The sequence below is a fragment of the Telopea speciosissima genome, chromosome 1 (genome assembly GCF_018873765.1).
Source record: "Telopea speciosissima isolate NSW1024214 ecotype Mountain lineage chromosome 1, Tspe_v1, whole genome shotgun sequence".
Classification (NCBI taxonomy): Eukaryota; Viridiplantae; Streptophyta; class Magnoliopsida; order Proteales; family Proteaceae; genus Telopea; species Telopea speciosissima.
The window spans coordinates 15,525,621-15,539,541 of record NC_057916.1 but is presented as its reverse complement, the minus strand read 5'-3'; the positions used below and the strand labels follow the sequence as shown (position 1 = coordinate 15,539,541).

The 13,921-nt window shown below is 38.2% G+C and overlaps 1 protein-coding gene across 1 annotated transcript in view; it reads right to left on the bottom strand.

The window, feature by feature from the left end:
• Window positions 1-13,921, bottom strand: part of LOC122657751 — a 39,912-nt gene that overhangs the window by 266 nt on the left and 25,725 nt on the right. The window contains exons 5-10 of the mRNA XM_043852548.1: window positions 13,403-13,647; window positions 7,560-7,646; window positions 7,371-7,470; window positions 5,272-5,479; window positions 5,007-5,121; window positions 64-136 (exon numbers count right to left, since the gene is read on the bottom strand). Of these exons, the coding sequence (XP_043708483.1) occupies window positions 64-136; window positions 5,007-5,121; window positions 5,272-5,479; window positions 7,371-7,470; window positions 7,560-7,646; window positions 13,403-13,647 (828 nt within the window). The remainder of the gene's footprint in view (window positions 1-63; window positions 137-5,006; window positions 5,122-5,271; window positions 5,480-7,370; window positions 7,471-7,559; window positions 7,647-13,402; window positions 13,648-13,921) is intronic.

The following is a 13,921-nucleotide window of genomic DNA, read 5'->3' as shown; positions in this document are numbered from 1 at the left end:
AGTACCAAGACCTGCAACCTTTGAGAAAATAGTGGATAATTCAGAATGGGTAAAACAAATTACCAAAGGGATAGGGGATGTCTCGATCAAGACACGCTCATTGTTGCCATTGCCGATGTCGTTGCCTGCACCAACACTGGAAAGATCACCATTGGTCAGCAGAAGAAACATTATAGCAACTTTTATCATGTCTGGCAACACTAGAGTAGATAGCACACATCCAACAAGTATGATCAACAAGGGCATTGTGGTTAACTATGGTATAAGTGTAGGGAAGGAACTTCCCCACACTATATGTACTAGGAATGGGACTCAAATATCAACAATGAAAAGAACACAAAGAGTGATATATTTTTTTTTTTTGTTGACATTTAATATGAAGTAGAATAATTTAAACGAAGGGAAAAAAGGTCCCTGCCAGGCTGCATGGCGCCTGTGCCCAGATGGAGGGGAATGACAGCCCTGTCCCCCGTGAAATGCAAAAATCCCACCCCTGTTGATGCCCCCACGTGTGCTCACTGGCCCTGGTACTGGTGCAGGAGCCACGCAGCCTGGCAGCGATCCCCACCCTTAAAAGAAACAAAGCAAAATTCAAGAGGCCTTTTGAGATTTCACAAGGAAAACTGAGATTTACACATATTTAATGCATGAAACACCTTGCTTCAAAAAGGCAAATTAATCATTCATTTGCAAGTCTAGAGAAAATAACATGGCAGATCAATTGGCCAGGCAAGGGATTGGCAGATTGGGTTGTGTTCTCTTCTGTAATTCTTCCTTCTGCTTTTTATGTTTTGGCAGACTTCAGCAAGCCAGTTTGGGGCTTTGTACTTCTCTTCTCACTCATCAAAAAATGTCGTTACATATGAAAAGAAGAAAAGAAAATGCAACTTAGTATCATGACTGCAGGTTAAGTTCTTAAATGTTGAGGGGAGTTTCAAGCTCAGCAGTGAAATGAATGCAGGTGAATCCGATGAGAGGACCTTGGACACTGCAATCTCCTCAGTCATGGTTTGCACGATGAATATCTCATTCAAGTGGAAGATTAGAGCAAGCAATTCAATTGCAGGTGCATTAGAAAAAAGCCCACAAGAATTTCTGCATATGTTCAGCCTTACTGACTGGCACCTTAATGGTCTTCACTGTGGGTTACCTTTATGGCCTTAAGGGATGAATTGCTTTTATTGCAATTTTTTTCTTTGAACTACTAATTCTCGTACAAATTGGTCTGTGACAACTGGATCCCCCCCCCCTTTTCTTTAAAATGGAGATCAGAAGATGCACCTCAGAGAAGATCAAAGTACTATTCAGGCCCCCGAACAAATAAGAAATATGGTCCAGTGAGACCTGATCTCAGAAATATCAGGATACAGTGAAACTTCAATTGAGCGGTCTGTAGGGGGAAGAGATAGGTGGTGTGGTTGGAGAAAGAATGTTGAACACTAATGAATGAATGGGATGGTAATGTAATTCTAATCTACATAAATGCATGAATTAACGATGAAAAACATTGTTAGGCAGAAGGTGAAAAAACAGCTCAAAATAAGCCAATCAATTCTAATATATTTGCTGGTTCTGCAGTCAAATATTAGGATGATGTGCCAAATTGAGTTTAACAGAGAGGGGGAGGGAAAAGAGAAATGAGCTGATGGATTATAGTTGGTTGCTGGAAGCTGCAGATCTGAGAGTTGAGGATTAGTATTAAAGAGATGGATCAAATTAATGTAGCCTAGGTGAAATAAATCTCACTTAGGACCAGGTTCTGTTTTAGGGTTGGCCGAATGGGCAGTTTAGGGTAACTAGGGCAAAATTAGGGTTAGGAATGGGAGATTGAGTTAGGGTTTTATTGGGTAATGGTCTGCAGAATTTTAGGAGTCTATTAGAATAGGTTTTAATGAGGTTTGAATAAGAAATAGAAATTCAGAAATATTAGGGTTAGGGTTTTGGTGTTGAGCTAGGGTTTAGGGGCAGATTTTAGGAAAGAGGTTTATAGGGTATTAATGGGCAGGTCTAGAGGGTTATTTTGGTATAAAGAAGTTAGGGTTTGGATGAGTTACAAAATTCTGCAATTTAGGGCAGAATTGGATTTAGGGTTTTAGGGTTCTAATGGATCTATGGATTAATGGAAGGGGTGATAATAGGAGTAGATGGAGCTTAGGTTAGAGGATTAGAAGAAGAAGGTTAAATGCTGAATTAATAAACTAATTACTTGAAAGATTAAATCTTCAATGGTAGCAGCTTTGAAGAACTAGAAGAAAGACCTCCCGATCTACAAGATGCAAGGAGTCGATCGGAGTCCACCAATCCCTTCAACCTTGATATTACTCACAAGGCACACTCACGATGGAGCAAAGGCAGCAACAAAGGCAGCAAGCATAAAGCTAATTTTTATTAATCAAATTCGTGTTCAATACATGGCCCCCTTAGAACCTTATATAAAAGACTTAAAATTAGATTTAGACACTAAAAAGAAATGGCCTAACCCAATCCTTAACCTATTAGCTAACTTAAACTGACTAGGAAACTGAAATAGACTCAAAATAGAGTCCTAATGACTTAAAAACAACTTAAACTACTTAAAATAAAAGAAGATTCCCTACTAGCCAATAGGATATAAGAACCTCTTAGCCAATAGGATCACTTCACTTAAATTAGACCAATTGAACCAATTGGATGCAACCAATTTAAACCAGTTCAATTAAAAACACAAAAATAAGACTAAGTATTGGGCTAATCCCGTATGCAACCTATATACCCCTAGTTTAGGCTCATTAAAGTGGCCTATTACATAGAAAACCCTTGGGATCAAAGGCCCAACATGTATGTAGCCCAACCCTAGACTTATTCCCAATGAAACAAGCCCTATTTGATAATGAATCTGCATCAACTCAGTATGAATCCACCTAATCAGTTGAGAAAATCTTCCCGCGATGAATCCACAAAGCTGAGAGCTCACTGTTGCTAGGCTGAATAAAGCTCAATTGCATTGGATAGCTAATGACCACAGATTACACTTGATAGAACGGAAATGCGTTCATTTCCTCTGCATCCACCCCAGTCTTCGCCATCCTGCAGATCTCAATGACACCTCAGATCAGCACACCAACAAGGCGATGAGCAGCCTAGCCTATGGGGCCCAGAAAGCAAGACAGAGTTTGAGATGGGGTGAAATCACATTGAACAGAACTTCCCCTGGATCTTAAGGAAAGGGTGAATCTCTCCTCAAACCATTTCTGATGATTGAGCCTTTCCCAAGTCAGTGAAAGGTAGGGCTTTCGATCTCCTGCCGCTAAGCTCAACTCACTCTAGTCAAAGTTCAGATATCCTATGGTCATTTCAGTATTGAAATTAATTGCTTGCCCCGCTCCATAAGAAATAAAAGCTTGAATCGTAATGGACGGTGGCCTAGTATTAGTGCTGCAGGGAGAACTCCATGATCCTTCCATGTGGAAGGGAAGGAAGAAAAAAGGCGAATAAATAGATATTCATAGACATCAAAATCTGAAAATTCACCCCCCAAAAAAAAACTTGAAACCTGAAAAAGAAACAAAAATTACAAGTATTTCTCAAGTGACAAGCCTAAAAGAACTCTAACTTGAAATCCTATTGGACGTTGGTGTACTTGCAATTAAAAAAAATATATATATTAGATTATTAGATACTAAAACAAATTCTATTGCAACTAGCACTGAAGCACATAACACCAAATTCTGAAAAGCTCAAAAACACAACCCCAAGCCTACGGACTGCTGCACACATCTTGGACATTGGCTGTAAGCACTTTCTTGCATCTAAGCTGACAGCCTGCATACAGTAGCCACAGAGATCCAAGCAGAACTGAGCAATGTGTCCCATCTCTTGGTGAAAACTGTTCACCAGAATTATTTCTCTTTTATACTTTTTATATTTTTCCCCAAACAAATTTGATGCTTAAAACAGCAGCCCTACTGTCATCAGTGCCAATTTTTCTAGGATGGATAAATCTAAACCATGAAGACAATACTAATGGAACGCAACTGAATTTAGTGACAGTCAAAGACCTGTAAATCTCTACTCATGCATCAATCTAACTGAGTGAGCTCACTGAGCTAAGACTATGATAATCTAGTATTTGGTTCATTTGCATTGTATGCGTAATACAAGTTTTTCAAATGATTCATTTTACATATTTGTACTCACTGCAGTAAGGTAGGGAGGAGGGGTGGACAAAACTACCATCATCAACGATTCTCTCAGATGGATAAACCTATATGGCTGATATTAATGGAACACCATTGAATTCATACATATCTTCGGACCCATAGTTGTTTCACATCGTGCCAAAGGTGCAGTATGCTGTTGCGGCTCATGTGAATCCCCCCGGGCGTGTCTGGCTCACAGTTTTCCAGGTGTTGACACATTAGATACACAGCAGAACCAGCGATTGGCTGCCGTTTGCCTGCATAACATTAGTCAGCCAAACCAAACGTTTTCCAAAATCTATTTATGCCTTCATCATTAATTTTTGCTCCACCAACCCCGGCCCCCAATTCTGGCAATACTGAAATGGATAAAAGATTTTGTTCCATCCATCGCCCCCAATACCGTAGAGTTGCACATTCTTTATGTAGTTACCAATCTTTGAAGGTATGCAGATAAACACCCATTCTATATTTGCTTTTTTAACCCCTTTCTGAACTAAATCTTTTGAACACAAATTTCCATGCATAGCTTTCTTACCTGACATAGCCAACAACAACCCAACCTAGGTGATATCCGGAGTAGAAAAATCTACTATGTTACAGTTGTTCGTGCCATTTTGACATTTATTCAGATCCAAAAGCTTCAGTTGTTGGAGCATTTTTTTGCAGTTAAATAAAAAGTTTTAGATGAAAGATACTCCAGATCAAACCAAACCAACCCCGCCTCCCCCCCCCCCCCCAAAAAAAAAACAAAAAAAAAATTTGGTGTTATCACCTTATAAGTAAGCTTTGAGAATGAAGCGAGAAAATGATAGAAGTGGGACATACTCCTGCTTTTGCTCCACTTTATCTGCTTGAATTGCTCCAGGAACAATGCTGTATCTATCAAATTTCATGCTCTCATCACTTTGGTTTAACTTTCTGCCAAGTCTGATTTGGTTCCCTGTTAAACAGGCAGAAACAAAATGAATGTCCATCTGATAGTCACAGAAGAATGGTTGTTATGTTTCAAGAATACTTTGTTTTTCTTTTCCATGCTTCCTCCCCCCCTTTTTTTTTGGTTGGGGGGGGGGGGGGGGGGGGGGGAGAGTACCTGTTGATGTAGCCAATTTGTCTGCAGGCTTTTCCACCAATAATTTTTGGCACATTGCCGTGTCTGGAAAATCCAGGAAAGTGTACTCCAAGAACTTCAATCTCTCTGAATCCGCCATCTTGGAGAAACCAAAGGAAGTTGTCCATGCATGCAACACTTGAGGAACAGCTGGCAAAAGCAGCCTCTCAACTCCTAATTCCATGAGTTTCTGAAGAACAACAAAAGAAATAACATTGTAATCATGAAGTTAACACCACCAAGTCCATCCATTTGTGTACTCACTTAAGGATGGCATAGAGATATATGACACCATCCTAACTACCCAAGTGGATCAACTTATAGCATTGTTGTGTCCAATACAAATTTTGGCTTTCCAAACACCCAAGCCAAAGTTTGGTCTATCTAAAGCATCCAAAATCCATAGTCTTTCAAAGTGAAAAAGTGACCTCTATTTGATTGGGTCAAATTTTGCCCAGGCAGGCCCCTTAGGGAGGGGGTACATTGAAATGTGTTCGTGAACCATTGAACAAGAGCAACGGATAGCACACACAGATAGGGATAGGCTATATGATGAAGTTCAGGAGAACTAGAAGTCAGCAGCACACCGGCCCTTTGGACTGGACCAATATGTTTAATTTTGAGTATCCAATGGGTTATATGGTCCATGAGCACATTTTTGGGTTTTCCATTGTAATGGGTCAATTTTATAAGCCCAAATTTAAGGCCCATATGGAATTAGTGTTAGTTTCTATTTTAGCAAGCTTATTCTTTATTATAAATTTTACTAGTGTTTCTAGAAGGCGAGATAGGTGTCCTACATTCCAGCCCCTAGTTTCTATTTTGTTAAAGTTCTAGAATTGTTTCTATTTTAAAAAATACTTAAATTGTAAGGGATTCCCCTTACCATACATAGGGGTTTCCTATTTAAGAGTAGGGGATGATGCTACCACAACGATTTGAAAAACAATTTAGCCTTGAGCTTGAGAGTTTTGTGAGAGTCAGAGCATGGTTTTGTGGGATTCAAAACTACTCTACTGTGGGATGCAATAGGGAAACCACGGTGGATGCCAAGGCTGGAGCTGGTGGGATTCCTCCTCCACAGTTAGGTGAGAGGCCTAACTTATCCTTATTCTTTCTATTTTCTTCTTCATTCAAGTTTCAGATCACGTAATAATGCTGGTTTAGCAAAATTATTCCTACCATCGAATTAAAGTTCTGTTGGGCATTCACTAATTGATTCCTATGTGCGGTTACAACATGTACTCCATCCTTACTTTCTATTTTTCTACATGTTATTAAACTTGATTTACTTGCTATTTCTCTATTCTATGTTTCTATTTTGGATTCTAGTTGCTATTTTTATGAGTTACTAAATTTGAACTTTCTATTTTAGTACTCCTAGATATTTCCAATCCTGACTTCCTAGATTCTGGTGTTTGGTTATTGTGTTTGATTGGTTTCGAAGTTTCTATTTTGGTTACCTGCTATTTTTTAGACTACCTCATATCTTCAAATCTGACCATTAGATCAACATAAGATTTTAGACTTGTTCTTGAAAAGTAGACCATTCAACTAAAAATTCATGCATATCTGAGTTGTCCCTATACCTGTGATCCTATTGCAAGTTGATCTCCAACTGGACCTCACTGGTTCGAGATTAGCACTGCATTACTATGCCATTCTACCCAAATTTTTAAGTATTTCTCGTATCAAAGAAGCACATCACTTGACAATAAATATCATGCTTTTAGATGCTACAAACATATAAGGCTTAGGACATGTGGACAAAATTAGAAATGGGTAGCTACAAACACAATACATCATGGTCCTTGCTGCAATGGTGCTGTAGATCCCCCTTCATTGATTTACAACATGTCTAGTAGCAAAATTTGGACCAATCAGAAATCATAAGAGGATATTATGGGACTGCTACTGCACTAAATCTTGATCAAAATCAACAAGTGAAGATACGTAAATTACTGAGTTTAATACAGAATCACAAATTGCCGACTATTGAGCTTCTTTCTCCTTTGTGATTGTTGTGAAAGTAGTTAGCAGGTTGATTAGATGCTATAATAGATAGTTATTAATAACACTACCTTCTCGAGTTCATTCATAAGGAGACGACACATCCCAAGCCGACGGTACTGGACACGGGTACCAACGAGGGGTACTTCTGCCACCTTCTCACCATAGACCCTGAAGAGAAAAATTATGTTTGAGACTAACATTATGTAACAACAGAAAGAAAGTTCTAACCCACTTTGATTAGTGCGAGCAAGGCAGACCTAAGAGTAGCCACAGAAATAAGTTCATCCTTCCTTCCTAAAAGCACAGTGTAGAATCCGCGAAAATTCAGCCGGTTCAGCTCCGACCTGTAAATGTGTAAACATCAAATACTAGGAACGAATTAAATACAAGGAATAAGGACAATGGTGATCAATACTTTGATGCGAAGATAGAAACCAAAATTTTTTTAAAAAAAATCTATAACCATCAGAAATCAGAGTGTAAAGATAAGAGTGGACCAAGTCCATGGAATTACCTAGATAGGTTTTAGTTGAGAGAGAGAGAGGAGGTCAAATAACTTTTTACATAACATTGAGTGGAAATTGTTGGTTTGTTTGTTTGTTTTTTCACTCAAAGATTCATAAGCCCTCTCCAGTCTCCACGTCAGCTTCTTCTTTTTTTCTTCTTTCTTTTGGGACGGGTGATGCAGGAAGGTTAATGGCCCTGCAGGTGATTGAACAGTCTTCTTCTTTTCTCTTCTTTCTTTTGAGAGGGATGATACAGGCAGGTTAAGAGGCCAGCAGGTAATGGGACCAACTGAGGAGAACTTTCAAGAAGCCAGCCAGCTGATCCGGATTGGGCATAAACCTAATCGTGGGGCCTGGTTAGATCCTTATTGAATTTTTTTCTTAGAACAGAAATTTCCCTCTCAACTGGCCAAGTGCAAGAGCTAAGGTAAGCAATTCCACCCAGAAATCAATTTTAGACAATCAAATTGATTCCCAAAACAGAACTTGATCTCAATTTACTAAACAGATCAGAAATATAGGATTAGATTCAAGGATTGAATACAGAAAACCACCGGAAGATCAGAATGATACTATCAATTTGATCTGATAGGAAAAAATAAATTGTGATGAAAAACCAGAACCAGAATACAATAACAGATTGAAATCTCTCCAGAATATCTTAATGAATTCACAACAACTGCAAATAGATATAGGAAAATTTTGAAATAATTTGAAGAGAATAGATAGTTCTGTTCAACATGAGCTGATGAGTATCAAAGCCATTCTGCAAAGAATCATTGCCTTAGCCACAAAACCAAATTTCATTCCTTAATTCAAAAAAAACAGTGGGTTACACATCTTTACCACAATGATACCTAATCAACCAAAACTATGACTCCTTTAAGACATATTCTATCTACTACTCTGCTCTAACCTTACTTTTTAAAGAAACCAAATCTAAGAGGCAATTAAGCACCAGCACCCTTTAATGTACCAAGAAGTCTAATTAACAGATTCTTGGGTTGCACGGCTTAAGCAAATAAAAAAGAAATTACAAGAAATCTCATTCCCTGATAACTTCATACCTTGATGTCTTGCACTTCAAAGTAGCTCGGAAGTTTGCACATATCATGAGGTTCATTCAGCTTCTTGAACCAGATTTAATTGTTTTTTCGGATGGAATTTTAGAGCAGCTAATGAGATGGTTGATGATTTGGCTAAGTAGGGGATCATCTGCACAGGAATCCGTTTTGGGAGTAGTTCCTTTGAGGCATTGGCTGCTGTAATGGATGGGTCTTTTTGTTGTTGTATATTAGTTGTGAACTATTTTGCCTCTTTTTGCAGGCTTGTGCCACTCTTTATGCTATTCTCATAAATTGCTACTTCTCAAGAAAAAATATTACAACATAAATAAGGGTAATTTTTATTTTGGATCTCTTAAATCATTATGCAAGCAACCACAACCCTCTTGAACCTCCTTGGTTGCTACCCAAAGAAGGTTACAATTGACACATTTTGTATTCATAATATAAAATCATAGACAATTATGTCGGATATAAATACTGAACAGTAAAATCCTCCTAGCCCAAATAGTAATCCAGTTATATTAAATCCATCTGTCTATTTAATGAATTATTACATATCATCCAAACAATAGATTTTAACATATAGTGTTCCTAAAACATACACTAATCCAATAGCTAGTACTGGAATAATAGAGATATCCAAATACCAGTAATCCAAACACAACATTAATTCCTAGTTGTGTTTCTCTTTTTTAATAATTTAGACCTGATTTGGTATGATTTCTATTTCAATTTTGAATTGATTTCTTGAAATAGTCAACAAATAGATTTTTGGTCAAAAAATTGAAACTGTTTTGGTTGTAGCAATATGAAATATTTCAAGAATAAAAAAAATCCATTTGATAGTTCAAATTCTAAGAATAGATTCTCTATATTTCTTTGGGAAGGATGGTGATGGTGGCGGCGGGGTAGTGGTGGTGGTGACGGTGGTGGCAGGGTAGTGGTGACGTGGAAGTAGTGGGGGTGGTGGTGGTGGCGGCGGTAGCGGTGGCAGCGACAGTGGTGGCGGTGGTGGTGATGGCAGGGTAGTGGTGGTGGTGGTGGTAGGGGGGTAGTAGTGGTGGTGGTGGTAACAGGGTAGTAGTGGTGGTAGTGGTGGTGGTGGCAGTGGCAATGGTGGGAATGGGGTGGTGATGGAGAGACCATTAGGAGAAGAAGGGTGGTGTTTTATTTTTAACATGAAATTACTACTTTGCCCATGAAATTAACCATGTGTTCATTCAAGAGCAAGAGTGCTAAATCAAATGAAATAGAAATTCTGAAACAGCTCCTCAGCTATTTCAGAATTTCTATTTCACTGAAATAAGGTGCAAAAATCAAACCAAACAATTTCAAAAAATAGAAATCATCCCCTGAAATTGAAATAGAAATCATACCAAATCAGGCCTTAGTTATGTTTCTGTTTAATACCTCAGCCAAACTCTAATTTTCCATCCATAAATTAAACCTAGAATCCATAAGCATAAATGCAAACCTAAACCATATTCCAAAGCCATTCTAGGACAGTTTTACAGTCCCACGGTGAAGAAATTTGGTAATTGATATGTCAAACTTAGAGAGTTGATCAATTTAACCCAACGCCCTGCTGTCTTAACCTAAGGCTCATTTGATATTATTTTGCCAGAATGATAAAAGGAGATAGATTCTCTGGAGCAATTTTTACAAGAACTGTATTTGGCACAAATATGATTGTTTGGGTCTTTGATTCCCCACCCCCTCGGCCCCTCATCTCTCTCACTTCTGGACTAGTTCTTTTGAAGCTAAAAAAATCCACCTTTGATTCTGAGAATCATTTCGTCATCTCTTGAGGGGGATCATTTATGGTATGCAATCAATGCATTACTTTACCATAAGAATCACTTGCACAAATCAAGACTGCTTCCCACAAGAATCAATACAGAACGGTAGATATTATACCAAACAAGGCCATAATCTTCAAAACTCTAATGAATTGAAATCCTTTTGCTGAACCCACCTAAAACCCCAGTTTTCCCCTATTCATTTTAGGGCTTCTGGTCTTTCCACATCAACTAGCTTGGCAATCCCATAACAGCTAGTCTGGCAGCCCTAGCCTTTTGCCTTCAAACTCTAACCAGATCCTTCCAATATCAAGTGTTTTGATCCTTTATCCTATTTTTATCAAAACCCTTCCCCTTCTCCTTTGTCATTATTTTCCTCCTTGCTAATCTAATAATATTAAAAGGTACTCGAAAAGCGTGCGGGATAATGACAGCTCTTGAGAATGACATGATGGTAAATCACTTTCAAATTATTTGACAATTTTTGTTTTCCCTTAAAGAACTTTTAGGAATAAGATATGGGCAATCAAAAGAAGGTAAAATATTCCAAATACACCTATAGAGGTCTTATTTAGACAGTCCCGTATTAAAAACTGTATGTAATTGGTAGAATTTCCATCCAGCTTCCCCTGTTAATTCCCAAATCAGTTCCCTCCCGGTCAAGAAACAAAATCAAAAGGTTGGGGCACAGGTGTCAGGGAAGCGGGAAAGTGCAGAGAAAGGCTTTCTTCCAAGCCCATATTTCCAACTGTCAACAAGAAAACAAACAAGTACTACAATGCTGTACATAAGAACCACAGGATCGTCTCTAGCAAAGAATATCAATCACAAGGTCAAAATTTCAAAAACAATAAAAACTTCCATCCTTATGAATACTCCAAATCAAAAAGCAACAAAAAGAGAATAAATAAAGAGTTCACAGAAAACTGCTACCAGGATTATGCCTGCGAGAGCATCAGAGTTCCACATGGACATGAAGTGTCAGAATGGACAAAAAAAATATTTGAGGACCAAGGAGATAAATAGGTTTTTCAAATATTTTTAAGAATATATTATGACTTACTTTTATTATTTTAATACTTTTCACAACTATTATAAGAGGAATGACATTAAACATAAACATAATTAGGCCCAAAGTCTAACATATTTTATCAATTTTCTTTCATAAAGGAGAAAAATAAAGAAAAATGTCTTAACTATAGCTTTTGTTGTAGACCTTGGATCTGTTACTTCGTAGGTTTAAAATAATTTTTAGTTAGGGTTCCTTGGTTGGTCGGATCCATGTCACTCTCGAAGTTGGAAACAAGAAACCAAAAAATAGAATCGCTCTCGTTCTCTGCATCACATTTGACAACCACTTCAAAGAGCAAGATCGACTAGGAAAGAGAAGTGTAGGCCCTCCTTGAGATGGGGAGAAGGTTTGATCCCATATATTTATATCTATATCACTGTCAGATCGAAAATATATACTTTCATCCAAATGTGGAGGAACTGACAACCAGTTAAGGGGTAACCTGCTCGTCTTGGACTATGGCTTTCGCTGTGGTCCAGGGACCCTCTTATATGACCTTAGGCTCATAGCTTTCACTGTGGAACCTAGGGCTTTTATATCTCTCAAATGTTTATGAGAGAGAGAGAAGCATGCAAAGATGGAGCACTAACAGGAACTTCAAATCAGATACACCTCCCCCCATCTTCATCTTCTCGCCTCCCCACCCCACCCCCCCTCACCAAAAAAAAACCTGCCTTCCTCCTCTTTCTTCTTGTTCTTTCACCCCTCCCCACTCCAACCCTCCTCCATCCTCTCCTCCTACTCTCCTGTCCCTCCCCCTCCCCCGGCTGAAGACAGGACTCAGAAGAAGAAAATTCTTCCCAAGTCAGCACCGAACCATGGTCAAATCCATGTGCTACACATACGGATGCACGAATTGGCAGGGGAAAATTGAATCCTGATAATATAAGCAGAAAAAGAGACTGTCTAAAGAAAAAGTACAATATTGTATATAAGAACCAAAGATGATCTAGGTAGATAAAACCAAATCAAAAAATACAGAATCAACACTAAAAACCAATAAAACCGTACATCCTTACGAATACTCCAAGTCAAACAATAAAAGAAGAATAAATATTGATGTCACAGAAAAAGAGAACATATAATGCACTTGATGAAGATTATTTCAGAAGACATGTGCCTATTTACATGTCATTTTAAACTCGTTCAATAAGCTTAAAATCTATGGAACTCATGTATCATGTATCACAAAACAGGACATCACTATTACGAATATGATGACCAGTCAAACACTACCATCACAGTAGAAAACATTAAATTTTTTAACTGCCAACAAAAAATAAAAACCCAATCCCATTGGCTATTGTGCTAATACGCTCCACCTTAAAAGCTACAATATTTTAGACATAGAATTCACAACCCAAATCAAAACATCAAGTCATTGCTAACTCCTGTTTTACAAAGTTTCTGTAAGGCAAAAGATTTAAGAAATGAGGCACAAAATTCCCTGACTTTTCTGCATCAGTTCTGCAGTTCAAATCATTCAAGAAGAAATTGGAAGAACTGTATGAACTGAAGGAGGGTGTCTGAGATGTTACTTGCACAATATTCTAAATTATGCAACAGGGAGAAAAAGGATAAAGAATGTACCAGTCACAAGATAGAAAGGTAGAGAAGTTGGGAAAATAACTAGAAAGGAAAATAAGGTCATCTCACCCTTTACAGAAAATAACATCTTCAAAAAGATCTCTCTCGCTGCGACTTTCTTTAACAGGCTCGAAACACTCGTGCATTACAGCAAGTGCCACATTGAGCTTGCTGTGACACTCAATCATTGCCTCCTCATCGGATGCATTAAGACTACAACTATCATCTTTAGTAGCTTTCAGAAGTGTCCAAGTTAAGTTATCTATGCCCAAAGAAACTGATTTTCCTAAGAGCTTATGAAGACCCACGAATATCTGCAGAAACCAAACTGCAATATTAGAACTTCCAACTTCAGTAACTACTATTGGAAAACGACACTAATCTTTAGAACTGAAAACATTCCAATCTCACAATGTACTATACAAACAAGATTTAGAACCAATACGCTACAGAAGCACCTAGCATTTTAAATTTCGAGCAGGCCAGCTACAGGGCTGCTTTGATGCTATTCAGATTCACCTGAACTACATCTGAGGCCCAAGGAACTAAATCTCAGTCGAAACTGACCGAATCTCCGAGTTGTCTCGG